We start from the raw sequence: 23637 nt of genomic DNA, 5'->3' as shown, positions 1-23637 counted from the left end.
TCAACATTTTTATTATAGATTTGATATGTGTGGACATGAATTGTTCAATTTTATAAAACAAGAAGACTAAATATACAATTAAATTTTTATGAGGACCAAACTCCCACGTGTACAAAATTAAATTTTTAAAACATTTATTTACAAAAAGAGGCAAAAGTTTGGGAAATATAAGTATATTTTTCAAAAAATTGTTTTTTTATTTAGAATTACTCAGTTTTTAAGTTTCAAATATTAGTGAGTTTTGATCCCAATTAGGATCGAGATTTGAGGAAGGGATGATCCAATGTGAAACTTTTTTTTTTTGGGTTTTCAAAAGTTGCTCCATTTTAATTTATCCATTGCAGGTTTATTTTTGTTTTCTAAGTTAAGTTTTTTTTTATTGGAAGTGCAGATAAATCTATAAAACGACATTTGGGTGGGTGTCGCACATTGTGGCAATCTGCAGTTACAGCGACGGTATCAGATTCAGACATTTCATCACGCGTTATAGACGACAGGAACATTCTGAGACGGAGTCTGAACAACTCCGAATTCGGTCTACATGTTCTGGACCTCATCCAGTGCGGTTCGCTCAAACCGGACAGAAGCTTGTACAACACGTTGCTAAAGAAGTGCACCCAGTTGGGGAAGCTCAGAGAAGGAAAACTAGTGCATTTCCACATTCTCAATTCAGAGTTCAAGAATGACCTCGTTATTCAGAACTCCGTTCTCTTTATGTACGCGAGGTGTGGCAGTTTGGAAGACGCGCGCCGCATGTTTGATGAAATGCCGTGCAGGGATATGGTCACTTGGACCTCCATGATCACTGGGTATGCTCAGAATGAAAGCGCCAATGACGCACTTGTGTTGTTTCCCAAGATGCTCCGGGAGGGTGCGAGGCCGAATGAGTTCACATTGTCGAGCTTGGTGAAATGTTGTGGATTTATAGCAAGTTATGGTTATGGGAGGCAGATTCATGCTTGTTGTTGGAAGTATGGATGTTACTCTAATGTGTTTGTGGGGAGTTCCCTCGTGGATATGTATGCTAGGTGTGGCTACTTAGGGGAGGCAAGGTCGGTTTTTGATGAGTTGGGTTGTAAGAATGAGGTTTCTTGGAATGCTTTGATAACAGGTTATGCTAGGAAGGGTGAAGGAGAGGAGGCTTTGGCTATGTTTGTGAGGATGCAAAGGGAAGGTTATAGGCCAACTGAGTTTACTTATTCGGCACTTTTGTGTTCTTGTTCGAGTATGGGGTGTTTGGAGCAAGGGAAATGGCTTCATGCGCATTTGATGAAATCGGGTAGGAAGTTGGTTGGTTATGTGGGGAACACCCTACTTCACATGTATACAAAGTCGGGTAGCATTTGGGATGCAGAGAAGGTTTTTGGCAAGTTGGGGAAAATTGATGTTGTTTCTTGCAATTCCATGCTGATAGGGTATGCCCAGCATGGGCTTGGGAGGGAAGCAGTGCAGCATTTTGAAGAAATGATAAGGTTTGGGATTGTGCCCAATGATATAACATTCCTCTCCGTTCTTACTGCATGTAGCCGTGCTAGACTTTTGGACGAGGGTAAACATTATTTTGGATTGATGAGAAAATACCATATCGAACCAGAAGTCTCACACTATGCGACAATTGTTGATCTTCTTGGTCGAGCTGGTCTTCTTGATCAGGCAAAGAGTTTCATAGAAGAAATGCCAATTGAGCCCACTGGGGCTATCTGGGGTGCTCTGCTTGGTGCTTGCAAGATGCATAAAAACACCGAAATGGGTGCATATGCTGCCCAGCGGGTTTTTGAGCTTGATCCTTCTTATCCAGGGACACATACGTTACTCGCCAATATTTATGCCTCTGCTGGGAGGTGGGAGGACGTTGCAAAAGTCAGAAAGATAATGAAAAATAGTGGACTGAAGAAGGAACCAGCATGTAGCTGGGTTGAGATTGAAAATTCTGTTCATGTGTTTGTGGCAAATGACCTTGCTCATCCACAGAAAGATAAGATCCATAAAATGTGGGAGGAGCTAAATCAGAAAATTAAGGAGATTGGCTATGTTCCTGACACTAGTCATGTGCATCTGTTTGTAGACCAACAAGAGAAGGAATTAAATTTACAGTATCATAGTGAGAAGCTGGCTCTTGCATTTGCCCTTCTGAATACTCCTCCTGGATCAATTATACGCATAATGAAGAATATTAGGGTTTGTGGTGATTGCCACTCAGCTATAAAATATGTGTCATTGGTGGTTAAGAGGGAAATCGTAGTGAGAGACACCAATCGGTTTCATCATATTCGTGATGGATCCTGCTCGTGTGGGGACTACTGGTAGTGCCAACTATTATCAATATCACCTAATCGTAGACAGGTATCATGGGATAGTTTTTTGTTCAAATATAATCACCTAATCATAAAAGGAAATGATTTTTTTTTTTATAAGGGAAGTTCTGATTCTTAATGCAATGTAATTTTTTGTTTTGCCTGTGGTGCAGATATGCAAGCCAAGTTGCGGAGTTTTTTTGAAAGGTAGATAAGAGTCTAAGGCCAAGTAAGCAACATTAGTTGCATTCTAGTTTTTTTTCTTCTCCTTGTTTGGCCGGAAAAATACTCTTATATACTATATAGTGTTTAGCTGTTTCAAATGTACCAAGCCAAACTCTAGCACCTTTCCTTGCCTCCAATCATAGAACATAAGTGATTGCCTGATTCAAAGTGAGGAATTTGAACCATCCAGGTTTCCTTTTGCATTATTTCTTACCTTGAAAGCTTTAAATGTCCAAAGTCAAAACTCTATCATGTGCATTAAACATTCAAGTAGACCTTGAAAACTATAGATGGTTCTGACGTGTGAACAATCATTATTTCATAAGTAGCAGTGCATGTACACCCTTTTACTCTCGTTGTAAGATATGTCCTATGAGATCCAACATGCTGCTACATAACGTACATTTGCTGTGAAAATTAACTGATTTGACTAATGCCCAGTTGAGTGGCAAAAATAAGGTTGCAGTGAGGTTTTAGTGGAAGAATCCAAGACAAGTATATGAAATTGTGAAATAAATAAATTAATACTGTTTATGCCACAAAAGTTAAAACCAGGATTTATTGAATTCCAGCATCTGAAATTTTGAGGAGGCCTAAGTTGTTTTATCTGAGAATTGTAGACATAATTTCTCTCATTTCAAACGCTAAATTTCTCTATAAATCCCCTGAATACTACTTTAGATAAATGCATAAGCAAAATTGCATATCCCAGTGGATAATCTCTGAAAAGTTTACATAAATAAGATGAACTTACTCTAACTAGTAACTATAATGTTGCAATTAATGTGAAACTGCAGCATATTAACATTACCCAGCATTTTGTAAGGTTGTTGTCTTGTTCCGATCAATACAATGTGTAATGCAATTTTGTATATCTTATTTTGAACAACTTTTATGTTCTTCTATTTATTACAGGTTAATCAGGCTACCAATTTTGATCAATGTGGGCTGTTAAGGCCCGAGAATGAAGAGAAGTAAGCTCTTCTGCTTAGTTTGCCTCCTCAGCTTCTTCATTGGGGCATTTAAGTCATGCACTGCACTTTGATTGTGTAATTTTTCAGTATGCAGATTGTAGCCTCTGTAGATAATAACAAAAGCTTATTTGGTTGAGAGAATAATCTGCACTCTTATTAATTATTGTAATCTGAATTCTGAGGCATTAATTTTGGGTTATTCTCAGTATTACTCAACAAACTTATTGGTCCATTTAAAAATATTTCGTGTTTAGAAATGTGTTCACCATGATTACACATGTTATAAACAATTCGTCTCCAAAACATATATAAGATTATTATTCCACAAGTTATGTCATGAAGACTATTAGGACAAGTTATGTAATAAAGACTATTAGTCATGGTGTATTTGACAAACTATGTGATAAAGACTATTAGCCATAATGTAATGAACCTCAAATAATCTCAAATAAAAGAGAAAAAAAATCATACAAATTTATCTATGATCAATATGGTCCAACATCAATATCCTAAAAGATGTTCATAGTAATTCATATCATTGAAAAAAAGTCTTCCTAAAAGGAAAGTTCAAGCCATCAACCATAAACTTATTCTTTTAATACTATACAAATTCTATTTAATTCAGTCAAGTCGTGATATTATTTTTATTCTTTTGTATATATATATTGATCTACGCTAATGTCAAAACTTTTTTAATTCAATATTATTTCAAATAAATAAAATATATAATTAGGTTAATTAGTTTATCTATTTGTATAAATTAACAATTAAAGAACTATAACCATCTACTCCACATATATATAATTTAAACTCATTATAATTTTTTAAAACAAAAGTTCTTAAGAATGATTTTATTCTTTTTCATAACAAATTATGATTTTTTTTTAAATTAATATATTAATGTCACATTGGTTATATTATAAATCCAAAATTATTTATAATTATTTAAAATCCTTATATGTTATTTAAACAGGATTTTTATTAATTACAAAAAAATATTTTTTAATTAAACTAAAATTATTTTATATTTCAATTCTAAATAATTGTTTGTTCTAATTTTATAACCACGCCCTCAATTTTATTTAAAAAATATTTAATTTTCCAAATGATTAAAAAATCAATTTTTGATTATTTTTTATATTGAGAAACGAATTTTAAAAAAAAACTAAAATAATTGTTAAAATCAAAGTCAAAATAATTTCTTTAAAAATAATGTATTTCTCAAAAGGGTTTTAAAAAGAAAATAAAAAAATATGCTGAGAAATTGGTTCCCAAAACAGATTTCTGAACATGAATGAATAGTAAAATATTTTATTTACGTAAATAAATGGAGAAAAGTAATTGAGGGTTTTTTTTTTTTGTCATTAAAGAAAGTGACACATGACCAATCTATTTCAGTTTTGATATTTATTTTATAAATTTTGTAATTGTTTTCTTCCATGCATGGTTTTGGTTTGGAATTTGCCAATTCTGGAATCCATGAAATTTGCCACCATTTTCGGCTTGTGGAAGTGGTGTTGGACCATGCTCTCAATTGCAATACTGTTACAGGAATCCATATACACCCAAATTTCATTTCTTTTTCCTGTTTTATTTTCTTTTTCCTGTTGTTGGCTTCTTCTCCATGTGATCATTCTTCTTCTTCTTTTGTTGAAGAGACTGGAACCTAAGAACTTGTTGAAGAAACAGGTTGAAAATGGCTTCATGCATGTTTTCCTTAGGACTAAAAGATGAAGACATGAGATAACTAAAAGGATCTTAAGGTGATAGACATGTTACATTTTTTAAATCATTTTCCATAAGGCTTTTGCATCTAGAATTTGGATTTTAGAAGTGTTAAATTTAGAAAAGATGCATCTTTGAATTCTCAGGTTGGAATGGATTCTCGTGGCATTCCCCAAGGCCCTACTCCACCCAGGGAGCCTGAAGGGCATAATGAAGCGGTTTTCTTACATGGGGACTTGGATCTGTTGATAATTGAAGCCAAGTCTCTTCCAAATTTAGATTTATCTTCTGAAGCAGTTAGAAAATGTATGACTATGGGCAACATGTGCCATCCTCCATTCATGAAAGGACTAAAGTCACACTCTGGAAAAGATAAGATGATAACAAGCGACCCTTATGTTTCAGTATGCATATCTGGGGCAACCGTGGCTCGAACTAGAGTGATTCCTAACTGTGAGAACCCTTTGTGGGATGAGCAATTTATTGTGCCTGTTGCTCACCCTGCTCACAAATTGGAGTTCGTTGTGAAGGATAATGATATTCTTGGAGCTGAACTCATTGGAGTGGTGGAGATACCTGTTCACAAGATAGTTTCAGGAAATACTATCAATGATTGGTTTCCTATCATTGGTCAGTGTGGAAACTGCTTAAAACCTTATCCTGAATTGCATATTTCTGTTCAATATAAGCCAATTGGAGCCAACCGTTCAGAAAAAAGGGTGAATGAGGATGGAACAGCATATTTAGGAATTCCTAAAACCTATTTCCCTCTCAGAAAAGGAGGGAGTGTGACTCTATATCAAGATGCACATTTACCAGATGGTATGCTACCTGAAATTCCACTTGATGGTGGAAAAGTGTTTCAGCAAAGTAAATGTTGGGAGGACATATGCCATGCAATTTTGGAAGCTCATCACATGATATACATTATAGGATGGTCTGTTTACCACCCTGTGAGGCTTGTGAGAGAGGCAACAAAACCAGTACCTTCAGGGGGAGAGCTTTCACTTGGAGAACTGTTGAAGTACAAGTCACAAGAAGGACTCAGAGTGGTTATGCTGATTTGGGATGACAGAACTTCACATGACAAGTTTCTTTTGAAAACAGTAATCTCTTTACCCTGACCATAATGGTGTCTATTCATTTCCTCAACAAATTCTAGGGAAGTTAGTGTTTTCTTCTTCCTGAATAAATCCATGATATTGCTTTCATACCATAAAGTTGTTCAAAGAAAAGTCCTATTTTGGTTCTGAAGTAAAAGATAGTTATGTTTCTTCTTTATGGTGGTGGATTTGCTTAGACTTCCTTGTGAAGTACTAACTTTGAGTAATGAGGTGCTAGGCTCTTGATATTTCCTTCATGGATTGTTGTAATGAAGATATGGTTGCATAACAACTTTGTAGTATTTTCTTTATTGCAGGATGGTGTCATGCAGACTCATGATGAAGAAACTAAGAAGTTTTTCAAACATTCCACTGTTCATTGTGTGCTATCTCCACGTTATGCAAGCAATAAACTCAGTATTTTCAAGCAACAGGCATGGAGTTGTTGCATTTGAATGTAGTACTGTACTTTTTCCTTTTCAGCTAAAACTCAAAACAATACTAATTTGATTGAATGATTTGGTCCAGGTTGTGGGAACCCTCTTTACACATCACCAGAAATGTGTGATTGTAGACAGTCTAGGTTCTGGGAATAATCGGAAAATAACAGCTTTTATTGGTGGTTTGGATCTATGTGATGGTAGATATGATACGCCTGAGCATAGGCTTTTTCGTGATCTAGATACAGTTTTTCATAATGATTTTCACAATCCTTCTTTTCAAGTAAGTTTTTATTGTAAACACTGTAGAATTCAAAGAATAAAGTACCAGGGGAATCTTACAAAATGTCTTTATATGCATACTTTCCTTTTCTTGAGTGCATGGAAAAACAGCAAAGTCTTATGAATTCAAACAAAAATAAAAAGATTGAACAATATATAAAGAAGAAAATCCACAAATTTTATTATCTTAAAGTTTAATGTTTTGGGTTAAAAGTGGTGTGAATCTTTTGTTATGTTATTGTTGTTTTATATGCTGAATTTTGTGAAATCACATAAAATTTAAAGGTCATTCAGAACATGGTGTCTTGAGTTTCAAACGTGGTATTTTTTGTGACATGTTTCTTATCTGTTGACTTGTTCATGCATAATAAACTTACAGCAATTAGGTGACTCATTTAACATCTGATCTTCATGTTGCATTATATGGAAACATTTTGGTATGAATGTGTACACTTTAAATAATCAATTATGTCAATCACATAGATGGTGGAAGAGAAAAGAAAAAAAAATGTACACATCAGCACCAAATAAAGGGAAAAAATATCACAGGAATTTACATTGCAAATTGTGTGCTATATGCAGCAACTAAGTTCGAATTCTTGTGCCCCAAGGCAACCATGGCATGACTTACATTGCAAAATTGAAGGTCCAGCAGCATATGATATATTAACCAACTTTGAACAAAGATGGAGGAAGGCCAAAAAATGGCGTGACTTCAGACTCAAAAAGGTGACAAACTGGCATGATGATGCTTTGCTTCGGCTGGACAGAATTTCATGGATTGTCAAACCTGCTCCTTGCCCCAGTGGTGAAAAAGCTGTTTATGTAACAGATGAAAATGATCCTGAGAGTTGGAATGTGCAGGTATGGAAATATGTGGATAGAATCTGATGACATGTACCATCCTTACTGATAAGTTCAGAAAGATTATGAACTAGCATTTAAATACAGGTGTTTAGGTCCATAGATTCTGGATCTGTAAAAGGCTTTCCAAAGGATGTTGACAAAGCTAAGGCTCAGGTAAGGTTATATTGCAAGGATGTTGACAAAGTGATTCCCCTTTATACTTTGAGTGCATATTGTTTTCATGAAATTCACATTGGGGTGTTTATTCAAGTTATATTGAGATAAATTAGTACTTAACTTCCTTTTTGTTCAGAATCTTTTGTGTGGAAAAAATTTGAAAGTTGATCAAAGCGTCCATACTGCTTATATAAAAGCAATAAGATCAGCCGAGCACTTTGTATATATTGAGAATCAGTATTTTTTGGGCTCCTCCTATCATTGGCCTTCATACAAAAACAAAGCAGGTAGATCAACTTAGTTTTCCCACATCTTTATCAAAATTCTGTTGTGTTGCATGTTATGTTTGCAGCTTTTGAAAATGCACTGCAACTGTAAGGTCAATTTCTTATCTCAACAGGTGCAAACCACTTGGTTCCTATGGAGTTGGCTTTGAAAATTGCTGGTAAGATCAGTGTAAATGAACGTTTTTGTGTATATATAGTTATACCAATGTGGCCAGAGGGTGTTCCAACAAGTGCTGCTGTTCAAGAAATCTTGTTCTGGCAGGTGAGACCAATTTGTAGTCTGTTGTATTCTAGATGTGTGCATTTTTGGTGTGTTTGTTGTTGTGTTGGCATAAAAACTATGATTGATGTCTGAAAGGTAGTTAATTATTACAACCTTTGTATTTGAATTTGATTGACTATAGGGACAGACAATGTCTATGATGTACAAGATTATAGCTGATGCCCTTGCAAAAGCAGGTCTCTCTGATAAGTATCATCCACAAGATTATCTCAATTTTTACTGCCTTGGAAAGAGAGAACCCCAAACCTCTAATATTTCTTCAACAACAAATCCATCTGAAAACCGCGCTTTGGTAAGCTAAACTTCCCTTCTTTTTTTCTCTTAACCCAATCTTTGGGTTGCACACTTTCTCTCCATATATTAAATCACAATCTAAATTATACCACTTATTAATCAATCAAATTATTCAGAATATTAGAGAATAAACAAAAGAATATTTATTTGTAGCACTTAATGTTGGAGAAAATTCAAACTTTAATAAATAAATAATGTTAGTTAGTTAAGATTTAAAAGATAACACGACAACAAATTATCAAATTATGCTAAAAGATAATTTTAAAAACTGTAGCTAAGATTAAATGAACATTAAGATTTAAAAGATAACACAATAAATAATTATGACTAAAGACAATTTTGAATATTATAGCTAAGATTTTAGAATTTACACCAAGATTTAAAGATAAAATTTACAACCTGGAAGCAAAGAATATCGATCTGTTTTGGAGTAATTTAATTTATTCATTTATAATGCAAGAAAAAAACATATCTAGAAAAAGAAAAAAAAAAGAAAAATTCTGGTTAAAGAAAGTGTATCTAAATAACATATTCTATATTGTATTTATTTGGTTGGTTCTTTTGTTTTGTTGTGTAAAATAAGAAACCTATTTCCTTTTTTCCCTAAATAAATCAAGAAACCATATATCTATGATTGATTTTCCCTATTTACAATTTGATACTCTAATATACATACATATGCATGTATGTATATACGTATGTATATGGGACGTATCCGCCGACTCCACAAACACCTTAAAGAATTTTTTTTAAAGTTCTTGTAAGATGATGTCGTGAAGGCTTTCAACAAGACATTGTCCGCCCGATTGATCAAAGAGTGTCAGCCAATCAGGTCGGACAAGTGAGAGGTATAGAATTGCAAAAAGACGTACACCGACACCACGCGAAAAGTCTACATGGACACCCACATATTCAGGTGCAACTGACTCGACGCCACGTTGAGTGCCTGAAGGACACCCACCATAAACGTGTCGAAAGGAAGCAACACGTGCAAGTCAGAAAAAAAGCAGCTATACATGAAGAAGAAGGGGGGTTCGGTAGATTACCGTTCCTTGTATACACGGTCGTCCAGCGAGCAAGGACCGAACGACAATAAGGACAAGGTCCGTATGAAACACGGACGCGATCCCAAACACCTTGGGCTATGAGGGCTCGCCGGTCTGACACGTTGCCCACGTCATCACCCCTCACTTCCTCCATCTCTGGGGCAATAGTTTGAATTGCCCCGACCGAAAGGATTTTGTTGGAGGAGGAAGTGGATGAAGAAGACGAAGACGAGGGAGGTTCGGGAAGAGGGGAAGGAGCGGCCAAAGAGGAATACGTGGGACGAGAATGAGAAGACATGACTAACCTTTGACGAACGAAGACACCAACACAGTTCGATCGGAGTTGTTCAGGTATTACAGCTCAAGGAATATCAAGAAGCGTGAGAAGTCACTGTTCACACCCCTATTTATAGCCTGAAGACGTCTTGGAAGTCCAAGCGTCAAGTTTGATCCAACGGTCCACGTCATTTGGCGCCAAAAAAAAACCTCTCATAAATGCACGTCACATCACCTACTAAGGCGTCGCCTCCAATCACTTCACTCATCATCACACCAGCGACCGAGACCCAACACTCAAACTCTTCGACTATACCAACTCTCAAGCCTAGGGGCAAGTGTACTAGAATGACCGATTGAGTCAATGAGTCGGTCAGAAACTCGACGTGACCGGCCGACCCATGACGACGAGTCATGAGTTGACCAAGTCAACAAGTTAATCCACAATTAAGGGTTGTTTAACACAACCCTAAACATAAATCAACATCTTAATCCGGCCCACCAACAAAGACCCATTAAGGTAATATAAATAGTACAAATTCCAAGAACCAGGTACGTCATTATCTACAATACTCTGACACCCGAGTGCCGACACCCTAACTGACTTCAGCGTTGGAGTGTCTTCTTCAAAATAAAGCAGGAAGTTAAATTATAATCAATTAAATTATTCAGAATATTAGAATAAACAAAAAAATATTTATTTGTAGCACTTAATGTTGTTGGAGAAAAATCAAACTTTAATAAATAAACAATGTTAGTTAGTTAAGATTTAAAAGATAACACAACAACTAATTATGAGAAAATATAATTTTAAATACTCTAGTTAAGATTAAATAAACAATATTAGTTAGTTAAGATTTAAAAGATAACACAATAAATAACTATGAGTAAAGACAATTTTGAATATTTTATCTAAGATTTTAGAATTTACACCAAGATTTAAAGATAAAAAGTTAATTTATTCATTTATTATGCAAGAAAAAAAGATATCTACAAAAAGAAAAAAAAAAATCTGGTTAAAGAAAGTGTATCTAAATATTTGTATTTATTTGGTTGGTAAATCACTAAATAAATCAAGAAATCATATAGATTTTCCGTATTTATAATCTGATATTCATGTATGTATATACGTATGCGTATATTTTGGTATATATATATATAGAGAGAGAGAGAGTGCATGCATGTCTAAGAGCAGTTTTGGTGTTTGTGAATTGGAATCTGGATAGATGGCTTCTTCGTGTTCTTCTTGTTCTGCTTGTTCTGGCTCTTCTTCTTGTTCTCCTTCTGCATATGATTCTGATACCTCCACCACTAAAACCACACCCTTCCCCTTTCCCGCCACTTCCGTCGTAAGTCCCGTCAAATTCGACGGCCAAAACTTCCTCGCCTGGGAGGCCTACGTCTACCTCTGGTTCTTCGGTCAGGGGCTCATCGAACACTTGACCATGAAACCGATCGAAATTGCTAGAGATGAAAGGGAGCGGTGGTTGCGAACCGATTACCAACTCCTTCGCCTGCTTTGGCAATCAATCCAGCCTACACTACGGGTTCAATTCCGTTCCTACAGGTCCTGCTGCGACCTCTGGAACCAGGTTCTGCTGCGACGTCAGCGAGCTACTATCGCTCAATGTTCCAGACCTTCTCGCCCACATCAACAAGTCGCTCCCGGTAGCCCAAACTGTGAACTTGTCTCCCATGTCAGGGGACGTGTTCGAGAAGCTGAAGTTGTCTCCCATGTCAGGGGACGTGTGAGAGAAGATCAACACGTTTCTCGCGTCCTCCGTTCTCCACGCTCTCAAAAACGATTTAGAGTCTATTAGGAATCAAATCTCAGTGCTCTCTTGTTACTTTTCTTTCTCCTTTCTTTGGTCTTTGGTTGGTTTAACGTAGATTGAGTGAGTTTTTTTTTTTCGATTGTGGTTCCTGAGATCAATGCTATGTGTACAAGTTCAGTCTTTGAAGATCAAAGTTTTCTTTGGACAATAAATTTGATTTCACATATTCAAATGATAATCTGTCATTGTTACCATACAACATTATTTCTTTGAAAGGTTTATAGATGGATGATAAGAATACAATTAATAAAACAGCTTTTGTCTTCATCAATATCAACATTTGTGAGATCCATAATTATAGAATTAAACTCATCAAGATTAGCTTTGAAGAGAGTACCCCCACAAGCATATGAATAGTATATAAGCACTCTTTAAGACAATGCTTGTTTTCAAGACTGTCATATATAAAGATTTCAATTTGGTTCATAATGCTGGATCAATAGTTTTACTGATTACTTAGAACTTCTAACAAACACTTTTATGTTTTTTATCGGCTCGAATAGGTTCTAACAAACACTGCATCAATAGGTTCATAATGCTGCATCTATAGTTTGAGAGTAATAAATCTATCTTACTACAAAAAGAAGAGAAATTATTAGTAATAAAGAGAATTAAGAATAAAGAAAAGAAAAAGTCTAATATAAAAGTGAAAGAAAGAATTGATGAATTGGACGGTAGTAAAATTAAACTACTGATAATTTTTATAGGTGACAGAAACTATTTATAGCCAATAATTATTAATAGCTAAAAATATAATTTAGTAGATAAGAGCCATATGATTTAGTGGGGAGCATTAATATCCCTCTTTTATTCCTTTATATTTGTTGATTTGATTAATTCTGTAAAGTAGGAAACTTAGAAAACATTTATTTGATTTTTTTCTGTAGCATGGAGCTACAGAGATCCTCAGGGTTCTCTCTACAGCAAATTAAAACTAATTATTTGTAAGCATTACAGTGGTCATGCTCTGTTTTAACCCTTACCCATCAAATAGGAAACCTTGGTATTTGAGGGCATATAAATATAGCGACTAATAGATCATGCACTGACTATTTAAAACTCTAATCTAATTACAAGCTACTGTATATGGTAAGTTTGTTAACTTTTACAATAAATAAAAAATCATAGTGCCAGTAACTCTTGATTGGTTGACCGTGTAAAACATTTTACACTAGTAGTGTTTGATCGTTAAACTCCAGAAGAAAATAGGCGTATTATGTGAGGTTCTGATGTTATTATGTTAGTCAAAACAAGCTTCATACATAAGCCATGATTGATGAGTAATGAGTATTGGCTCCTTCTTGTCTAGCAGAAATGAAGTTAGTGGGGTGAAGAGATTAAAGTCCTGTCGTTCATATCTAGATCTATGACTCATTAGTACAAAAGTTAATTTAAAAGGTAACTTGCACACAAAGTAGACATAATCAAGATTGCAAGCTATAAAATGCTTTAACAACTAGCATGTTGATGATAAAATAAATTACAGAAATGTTTATTTGATGGTCTTCTGGATCAAATTCCTTAACCTTTATTAATGGACGGAAAATACACTTGAAAGGAAGAACTAAAAGAGAAAATAATGTTATATTTCTCATATTTTTCCTTCTGATTTTACCCTTTCTAACAGCTTACTCTGATATGGCTTTGATGATCTTTTTTGTGTCACTGAGACAGTAAATATGCCTCCGTAGCACCTGAATACCTGCTTTGTTTTGAGAAAATTGGAAGAAATATAGAAAATGATATAAAATAAAAAGAACAAAGACATGGATGGAGTGTGTCACAACATTATAGGATGACTCTTCCTTTAGAGAAGTAATCATTTGGTGCATGGAGCTCCATTTGCAAACCTTTTATGTCTTATTGTTATTTTCCCTTTCTTTGATCAGGTGGCAGCAAAAAAGTTCAGACGTTTTATGATTTATGTCCATGCCAAAGGAATGGTAGTTGATGACGATTACGTAATTATTGGATCAGCAAATATTAACCAGAGATCATTAGATGGTTCAAGGGACACAGAAATAGCTATGGGAGCTTATCAACCAAAATATACATGGACAGAAAATAGACCCCATCCACATGGCCAGGTTTGAAGCTTCAGCAACATTTGTTAATGAGATAGAAAAGTTGTACTAGGAAATGAGCATATTAATATAAGGGTCTCCTGAAACTTTTAAGTGGACTAGTAGCATAAATTGAAATAAGTGTAAAGGTCTTGGTTATGTAATTTCCTGTTTTGTATTCTCAGTAACTGGCAATTCCTACATTGATTGTGTTGGTGTTGGTGTAGGTGTATGGATACAGAATGTCACTGTGGGCTGAGCACCTTGGTGGTCTTGACCATGTTTTTGGTGAACCTCAGAGCCTGGAATGTGTTAGACAAGTGAACAAAATTGCAAAACAAAACTGGGGCATATATGTGGCCGACGAAGGGAATTACATGAGAGGACATTTGATGCAGTATCCAGTTAAGATCAGCAGGGATGGAAAAGTGAGTGCACTTGATGATTTTGAGTCATTTCCTGATGTCGGTGGCAAAGTTCTTGGATCACCAAATTCACTTCCGGATGCACTAACCACCTGAATAACCACATTAATAGCCTTTCTATGTAAATTTGTGTATTGGATAGTGAGTGCATAAATGACTCATATTCATCTAGGATTGTGAAATACACACTTCATTAGTGATTGACAGACATAACATTTTCTCTTAGGAGACCCTCCTTTTTAGTTTTCTTCTTTTTCCAATCATAGACTTTGACAATCAGAAGAAACAACACCAGAACCATACCAAAAGCTTTCATGTTTAAGGTCAGATGATTGCTAGTTTGGTAAATGTCGGAGGATGTCTTTCTTTGTACAGCCCTTCAACTATCATTCTTTTTTGTATTCTTCATCAGAAATATAAGTAAACAAGGGGCATGAATGATTGTTGTATATATCAATCTGTATCAGAACAATAAACTGAACAAAAAACTAAATCAATGTAATTAATTACATATAATTGTTATTATTGATTGTATTTGTGACACTAACTAAATAAAAGTAACTATTAGTGTTATGAAATTATAGAAATATTTAAGGATGATTTATTACCTTTTTGTCTCATAAGCAGTTAACTGTGAATGAATACAGTTATATTATTATCATGTCTCTCAACACAAATGATTAATTTTATCACGAAGTTATTGAAATGTTTAGTAGTGACTAACTTTATCTGATAATTTTGTTATTTCAGAAATTATCTGATATTTTGTTAAAAGTCAATGAATGTGATATATAAAATTATTAATTTGTACGTGTGGACTATATGTGGATGATTTAGTAAAATATTTTTTTTTCTTTATATTTTTTTCTTAGAAAAATGTAAAAAGTAATTATTAACATACAGTTAGGATTCTCTAAGGAGTGTTCACTCATGAGAGATGGTTAATCGTATTAACTTTTTCTTACCAGTAGTTAAGATTAATAAATGTAATTATTCATGACACTAATGATAAATATGTCTCTCAAATGGTTAATAATATCATGAAATTATTGAAATGTCTAGCAATGATTAGTTTTGCTTCACAAACAACTAAAAGTAAATGAAAGTTAATGTAAAATAAACGTGTGTATAGCATAATTTATTTTGTATTAAGACTCTAAATGAATTTATATGCAATTATTTGTCATTTTTCGAAACTAGCTCCCAACAACAAAAATTTGGCAACTTAAATTGTTTGAGTCCAATCAAACCACTTTTCTATATATATTATATTAAGTGTTTATGATGTATATTATTAAATGTTTATGATTAAAATTATGAATAGAAAAGAAATTCAAATATTAAAAAAAAAAAACTCTGAACATAATAATATTGAGAGTTTCTTATATTAAGAGTTAAGAAGTGGACTTTAAATCTAATTTAACATTCTAAAACTGACAATTTAAATGTTTGATTTGATAAAATCACTTGATGAAAATCATCCTAGGATTGCAATTCAAATGTTTAAAAAAAATCACAAACGTAATAATATTAAGATTCTCTTCTATTAAGAAGTGGACTTTAAGTCTATTTAAAGTAAAGTGAAGTAAAGTTTACACCCACTTCAACACACACCTCTCACATCGAGACCTCAAACTCGTTTATAAGACTATATAATGGACGGTTCGATAGAGATTCGATGGTGAGTGGTCGGATTAGCCCAAAAACTTTCACTATGATAAGCTCTAAATGGCAATGATCTTATATTAAGAAATTGACTTTAATTCAACTCAACCTTATAAAATCGGCTCATAAAATAAGATTTGCACTCACTTTCGTACTATAAAATATATTTATCTCTTTTCTTTTCTTTTTCAATTTCAATCATCCAACATTATTTAATTAATATTTTTACTTTATTTTATCATCACTTTTTTATTCCTCCACCTCAATCATCATTTTTACCAAACTCAAGAGTAATAATCAATACTATAAATAAAATAAGGTTACTATAAATTAACAATTAAGACCGCATAGCGCAGTGGATTAGCGCGTCTGACTTCGGATCAGAAGGTCGTGGGTTCGACTCCCACTGTGGTCGTCTTTAAACATTTTTCATTTGTTTTTCAAAATTATATCTCTTCTAATATTACTTTAACTTTAAAATCAATATTAACCTTCATTATTTCTTAATTAATGATATCACAACCCTCCGAAAATTTTAAATAGGTGAATAAATATTTAAAAACATTATTTTAATATAAAATATATAATTAAATTAACTTATTTTTATATTTATATATAGTTTTACAACAAATATAAATCTGAATGAAATAAGGAGTATAAATATTAAGCAAACATGTATTTTAAAATTAGAGTAAGATATGTTTCTTTTTATCTTATAATTAGTTTTCAACAATTTACTAAATGAGAGACTAAATTAACATCAATCCTTTAGTGTTTTATTTGACTCATTTCTTTAATAAATGTAGTTAATCAATTCAAATTGTTTTATTTCTTTAATAAATGTATTTGACTCATTTCTTTAATAAATGTAGTTAATAAATGTAGTGTACGACATTCAAACAGTTTTTTTTTTAAATTTAAATTTAATTTTTTTTAGTTTTAAATTTAATATTAAATTTTTTTAGTTTTAAATTTAAATAATGATAAAATAATATAATAAAATATTAATATAAAGATAAAATATAAATAAATTTGTTTATAAAAAAACAGATATAAATGAAAAATCTTCTTTATATTCTTTATATATAGTATATATTATATTAGTTTCAAAATTCTCTAAATTTTTAAGATAATAAAACTAAATTTTAAATTTACTACTTTTATAAAAAAAATTACATTAATAAAATTAAAATCGATAATTAGTTGTATTAATTAAAATATTAATATAGATAAAATAGGAAAATATGTATACTAATTATAATGGAGAATCTTTGTATACAAATATAGATATAGATATAAAAAGTAAAGAAATAAAAGTACCAGAAAAATCATTTTGCAATAAAGATATAGATAAAAAAAAATTATGATTATTAACAATAGTATAGATTACGGTTATATAGAAAATAGTTAATATAATTAAATAAAAGTCAACTATTACATATATTTTTTAATATAGTTTTCATAAAAAAAATTATATGTATATTTAACATGGCATTATTTGAATATAATAAAAATGTGAATGGCCATGAATGAAAAGGTGTAGAAGGTATTATTGGTTGGTATTGGTGCGTGGGAAATAAAGGGTATTCATTCGGGCTGAGAGAGAGTGCGGCGGAGGAGTGTCTCTTTATGGAAGACGAAAGCGGAGAAGGTGAAGGACGACGACATCATCATCCAAACCTACCTTCACTCTCTCATGTTTTTAATCCATTCAGTGTAAACAATAGTAATCATAATCACAAAACACTAACTCATAATATTAATTCCAATTCCAATCCCTAATTATTATCGATTACAATTATAATGGGTAAGACTCCCTTCTCCTTCCGCCGCTCCGTTTCTCGCCGTCGGCCCAAGAAAACCACCGCGCCACCCCAACCTCGGTCTCCGCCACAGCCTCCCTACGCCGCCGGGATCACCGCCTCGCCGGATGACTACGCGAACAACCGTCTAGTCGCAGCCGCAGGTTCTAGCGCGTTGACAAAGGCGAAGAAGAAGACCGGCGGCGCCCGGCTCTGGATGAGGTTCGACCGGTCTGGCCGGTCCGAACTCGTGGAGTGGGAGAAGAACGAAATCATCCGCCACGCAGGGATTCCCGCTCGAGACCTGAGAATCCTTGGCCCCGTCTTCTCCCACTCCTCGAACATCCTCGGTAATCGAATTTACCTTTTCGATTTTAATTTGAATTGTATCTGTTAGTAGGGTTTTGATTAGAATTGTGTTTGTTTTGGATGCCATTGTGGATGCTATTATGATTAAGAATGAAGAATGTTAATCGTGTTTTGTATTTTATTTATTTTTATTGCAGCTAGAGAGAAAGCCATGGTAGTTAATTTGGAGTTTATAAAGGCTATAGTGACCGCCGAAGCAGTTTTATTGCTTGATCCTCTTCGACAGGAGGTTCTCCCCTTTGTTGAGCAACTCAGACAGCAGCTTCCGGGGAAGAGTCAACCGAAACTTCTCGGCGCCGTGGAGGAACATGAAGGTGAAATGCAGGGTTCTAATGGCGGACAATGGTTGCCTACGCCGGAGACAGCTGAAGGTTTGCAGTCTGAGCTTCCTTTTGAGTTTCAAGTTCTGGAGATTGCTTTGGAGGCTGTATGTACTTATCTGGACTCCAATGTAGCAGACCTTGAGAGAGGTGCTTACCCTGTGTTGGATGAATTGGCTAGGAATGTAAGTACCAAGAATCTTGAACATGTGAGGAGTTTGAAGAGTAATCTCACGCGGTTGCTGGCACGAGTGCAGAAGGTATGTTACATGAGTAGTACCATGTGGTTGTTCTTTGGTGGTTGTTATGGCTAAGTTATGTCAATAGTTCTTTTGTTAATTGAGATTGAGGATTAACCTTTGGGAAAAGAGATGTACTAAATCTACCAATTGGATTATAATTTTGCAGGAGTCTGATTTCATTTTATTTAATGTTGTTGGTTGAACTGGTCAAGACACTTAACAATAGCCCAAGGGAGATTAGAATTAATATAAGTGCCACATAATTTTTTATAGTTATTATGCATTGAGATGGTTGAATATTTGTTTGAGCAGTAATGTGTAGTTGCACTGCATTCAATATGTTGTCCTTCTTGAATAAAAAAAAGTTACTTTTTATCCAAATATAATTTTTAGTTTAAGTTGTTGATTGTTCTATTTTCAATAGTCATATATTATTATGCTTTCAATTAGATGAGAGGATTTTGTTCACCGTTTTGAAAAATTATTGCAGGGTCTTTTACCATACCTTGTATGTGATCATCTTTGAAATATCATACTTAAAAGTGCATGACTCTCTTTTACAGGTACGAGATGAAATTGAACATTTGTTAGACGACAACGAAGATATGGCACAACTATATTTGACAAGGAAGTGGCTGCTGAATCAACAATTTGAGGAGGCTCAATTGGGTGCCACAACCTCAAATAACCTTCCTAATTCTGCCCGTGCTATTCGTCGACTTGGTTCTAACAGAAGTGAAAGTCTTGTGACCAGCCATTATGAGGATGATAATGATGTGGAGGACTTGGAGATGTTGCTTGATGCATATTTCATGCAGTTAGATGGAACTCGTAACAAGATATTATCTGTAAGTGTTCTAACAACCAGATTGTGGTCCAGTCAAGTCTGTCAAATTTTGAATATTGAAACTGCTGTATTTACTTGGTTGTACTATTTTTCTGTCTCATTTGTACAGTGATCTTGGGCTTTTAGATGTTAAAATCCATATGTTTCATTTGCATGCATTACTCTTTTCTCACAAACTTAGTTGTGTCTTCTGATACTTACAAGAGATATAATATTGCAATCTTTTGCTATCTCTTGTTTTGAGGATAGAGAAGGGAAGCTAGACTGTTTGCTAGTTTCTATTAGTCACTACAGGAAGCTTATCCTTAAAGATTCCCAGCTTTGATAAATCAATTTATGCTTGCCCTCTATAAGATAGTGTGGTACTGTGGTAGTTTTTCCCAATATTGTTTCACTTCTGGATTTAGGAAATATATTATTATATGTCTGGTTGATCTGCAAACAAGTGGTTGTGACCTTATGCTGATTTCCTATTTTTGTTTAGAAGAATTTTTATGCTGAGCATTTATTTACTTGAAATGTTAGCTGAGTTTGGTTGTTTTTTCTTGAATGCCAAATATTGCGGAAATTTGATTGGAATGGTGATGCTGTTTCAATTAATTGTTAAGTGGTATAAGTCTTACTTCTTTATGACTACTGATCTTCAGGTGAGGGAGTATATTGACGACACGGAAGACTATGTCAACATCCAACTCGATAACCATCGAAATGAACTTATTCAGCTACAACTGACATTGACTATTGCATCTTTTGTTATTGCTATTGATACTTTGATTGCTGGTATATTTGGTATGAACATTCCTTGTAAATTATATGATATAGATGGAATATTTTGGCCCTTTGTTTGGAGCACGTCTGCAGCTTGTGTACTCCTTTTCTTCCTTATTTTAGCCTACGCAAGATGGAAAAAGTTGCTGGGATCATAAGCTGTAGTGGATTGTATCTTCTGATCTGAAGAACCGACAGGAATGTATCAGGGTTTCTTAGGATCATAAGCTTGTATCTTCTGATCTGAAGAACAGACAGGAATGTATCAGGGTTTCTTACAATAATTTTAATAGTTGATGTATAGGATGTTCCAACATCGCTTTTAGCATAATGTGGTTTATATTTGATATTAATCACACCATTTTTCATTTTGGAACTGTTGTGTCGTGGGCGTGCGTTTGTGTTGGCTCCTTTTTTGTGGTCCGTGTGTGCATGTGCATGATGATTGCATAAGGAAAAGGAACATTGTGTGGCTTTAATGTATGAATAATCAATCACATCGTACAAATGGATAGATAACATAAAAAGTAGGGATTAGTAGAACGTGGAATTTTATATCTGTAATGTTCATATACTTTTTCATTTTCAGCCACACTTGAATTGATGTAAAAATCACTTCATCAAATTGTTTGTTCATTGTATGACTTTTTGAAAAGTTGTTACATTACTATTTTCACAAATTATAAGTGCTATCCTTTAGACAGATTGAGAAGTCTTGGAACAGATGCTTTAAATATTTTTTTTCTTTACCTTAATATTTCAACATTGAAATCACAACACGTTTTGCCCAAGACATGAGCTCAGAAATGTGATTGGAAATCTCTGAAACATATGACTTTGTGCATTCTACTAGTTAATTTGTATATTTGATGGAATTTCTTTTACCTTTGTGAATTTCACACCTCATAAACAAAAGTCAGAAAGAGTTGTGTGCTATTAGCCCCTCAATATTAAAGACAGGTTAATAATCCTAAAAAAATATAAAAACGAGATGAAAAATTACGATGGTGAACATAGATTTGTTTTGAAAGCATCATTAGCATTAAAATTTGAAAAATCATGAGAAATAAAAATATACGATACACGTTTCTGGAACTGATGCATCCAAAAAAATGGGTGGATAACTCTAGTAGAGTACACCTACAGTGCAACAAACACATCAGTTTATGAAATAGCCACTATTTCTTTAAATTTAAATATATCTAACAGATTATACGTTTCTTTCTCATAATGGTAAACATGTTTTGCTAACTTCATTTAATTTACACGTATAAATATATTTTAGTTGTTTGTATTTACAACTTGCGGGGATAGCTCAGTTGGGAGAGCGTCAGACTGAAGATCTGAAGGTCACGTGTTCGATCCACGTTCACCGCATTTTATATTTTTTACGTTGACCAAATATTGTATAATTTGTTGACTGAATGTGCGTTGCCATTATTATAATATTATTTGTCTTTAACTAAGTTAAACGAATGCGCAAATACCACTTTTAAATATATTTATCCAATAAAATAGTAACTACATTCTCTTATGCACAAAACTTAAATCATATAATAATTTGGAATTGTAGAAGATAATGAAAGTCGCAGGAGCAACACTATGATGTAAAGTAAAAATAACATTTTATTTGATAATGTCCCTTTTATTATTATTATTATTTTATATGAGAATAATGATAAATTGAAATTTATTAAAAAAATGAAAGATATTAATAATAGATTTAGAATGTGTTTGGAGATGCCCTGGGTGATGGGAAGTTGGAAACTCTAACTGCTTGTCCCCTTCATGTGTGGATTTCCTGTCTTTACACCTCACTCTCTCTTTTCCACCATTTTCAACTTCACCACTCATCTCAACCACATTATTCATTCTTTTCAATATCATAACTTTTATTTTCATCACATAATTATTCAAACAAGTTACATCAATCATTTTATATTCAAAATTGTTCAAGTTCTAATTGAATAATACTCCAAGATGAAAATTTAATATATTATGCATGAATTATTTCTAAATTAATTTAAGTGATTCATAAATTTAAGTATTTTTAAGTATATAAAATATTTTTTTATTTAAGTATTCTAATGTTTAATTTTTGTCGTTAATGAGATAGTTTCACTGTCACTACTGTATTATCATTTTCAACTCACCAGAACTTATTCATTTCGTCTTCAATCACCTCTAATTTGTGAAGTAATTTGTTTATTTTCTTTTTTCAAAATGAGTTGAGTAGCAAGTTAGAAAATAGAGACAAAAAAAAGAAGATGATTAACATACTAAAGACAAATTAATAAAAATAACAATCAAATCATCTCATTAAAAGTAAAATGGAAAAACGCACTATTTAGATAAAAAAAATACTTTCAATTCTCAATCAAATAAATTTTTTAATTGAAAATTAATTAAGAATACTTAAAATCTAATCAAACATTTATTATATTGTGATAAAAGTTATATGAATCAAGTTCTGAAACACTATCCCGTCAATTTTTATGTCTACCTATTAGATATAAATCTTTTTTTCAAATAAATATTCAATCCAACAGTATGTATGAAATATTAATATGTAGATGATTGTGACCATTTATTGTATAGTTTTATAATTTTATTTTACTATCTTATAAAATAATATGTTTAATTTACTTTGCTACACCTATTCACCATGAAATACTTAAATGAATAATACATGCTTTAAAAAAAATATCTGTGCAGAAATTTAATTAATTAATTTCTTATAAATTTTAGTCGTATTTAAAATTCTTATTTTTGTTGTAAAAAATGTCTTCTTTGGGAAATAAAGCACACATTCTTCCGTTCAGTCAATTGAATAACATTTATGTGATAAATCTTCAGATTTTCAAATAAGAAAAAATAGAATGTAAATTATATAAGAAATCAAGAAATTGGTTAGGAGAACAAAAATTTAATTTGTTAATTATCTTTCAAGTGAAAAATATAATGAAAAATATAAGAATTCTCCCTCAAGCAAAAATAGTTATGAAAGTGAATTTGCTATTAGTCTTATTTATACTTAAATGATCAATTT

General features: G+C 33.1%; 3 protein-coding genes and 2 non-coding genes across 6 annotated transcripts; all 5 read left to right on the top strand.

Annotated features, from left to right (window-relative positions):
• The first annotated feature begins 211 nt into the window (after positions 1-211).
• LOC137812244 (pentatricopeptide repeat-containing protein At3g24000, mitochondrial) lies at positions 212-3713 on the top strand. 2 transcript variants are annotated; one of them, XM_068614163.1, is made up of 4 exons: positions 212-285; positions 392-2343; positions 2468-2501; positions 3435-3713. In XM_068614163.1, exons 1-2 carry the CDS (start codon positions 276-278, stop codon positions 2305-2307), a joined length of 1926 nt encoding a protein of 641 aa, XP_068470264.1. In that variant the 5' UTR covers positions 212-275; the 3' UTR covers positions 2308-2343; positions 2468-2501; positions 3435-3713. The 2 variants fall into 2 exon arrangements, with proteins under 2 accessions (XP_068470264.1, XP_068470263.1); XM_068614162.1 differs by having other exon boundaries at positions 2468-2523.
• A 1219-nt stretch (positions 3714-4932) lies between these two features.
• LOC137812242 (phospholipase D delta-like) lies at positions 4933-15024 on the top strand. The gene is made up of 11 exons (XM_068614160.1): positions 4933-5256; positions 5365-6324; positions 6639-6755; positions 6850-7044; positions 7626-7907; positions 7995-8063; positions 8203-8353; positions 8467-8615; positions 8758-8928; positions 13977-14174; positions 14378-15024. Exons 2-11 carry the CDS (start codon positions 5371-5373, stop codon positions 14669-14671), a joined length of 2580 nt encoding a protein of 859 aa, XP_068470261.1. The 5' UTR covers positions 4933-5256; positions 5365-5370; the 3' UTR covers positions 14672-15024.
• A 1557-nt stretch (positions 15025-16581) lies between these two features.
• Positions 16582-16655, top strand: TRNAR-UCG (transfer RNA arginine (anticodon UCG)). The gene has a single exon. It is a non-coding gene; the product is annotated as a tRNA-Arg (tRNA).
• Positions 16656-17746: 1091 nt separating this feature from the next.
• Positions 17747-20964, top strand: LOC137812241 (magnesium transporter MRS2-4). Its single transcript, XM_068614159.1, has 4 exons — positions 17747-18392; positions 18549-18991; positions 19537-19821; positions 20468-20964. The coding sequence occupies exons 1-4, from the start codon at positions 18044-18046 to the stop codon at positions 20744-20746; spliced, it is 1356 nt and encodes a 451-aa protein (XP_068470260.1). The 5' UTR covers positions 17747-18043; the 3' UTR covers positions 20747-20964.
• A 928-nt stretch (positions 20965-21892) lies between these two features.
• TRNAF-GAA (transfer RNA phenylalanine (anticodon GAA)) lies at positions 21893-21965 on the top strand. The gene has a single exon. It is a non-coding gene; the product is annotated as a tRNA-Phe (tRNA).
• The last annotated feature ends 1672 nt before the right edge of the window (positions 21966-23637 follow it).

The sequence above is a fragment of the Phaseolus vulgaris genome, chromosome 2 (assembly GCF_000499845.2).
Source record: "Phaseolus vulgaris cultivar G19833 chromosome 2, P. vulgaris v2.0, whole genome shotgun sequence".
Lineage (NCBI taxonomy): Eukaryota > Viridiplantae > Streptophyta > Magnoliopsida > Fabales > Fabaceae > Phaseolus > Phaseolus vulgaris.
The sequence above is the reverse complement of the archived record's forward strand: the minus strand, read 5'-3'. Positions and strand labels throughout refer to the sequence as shown.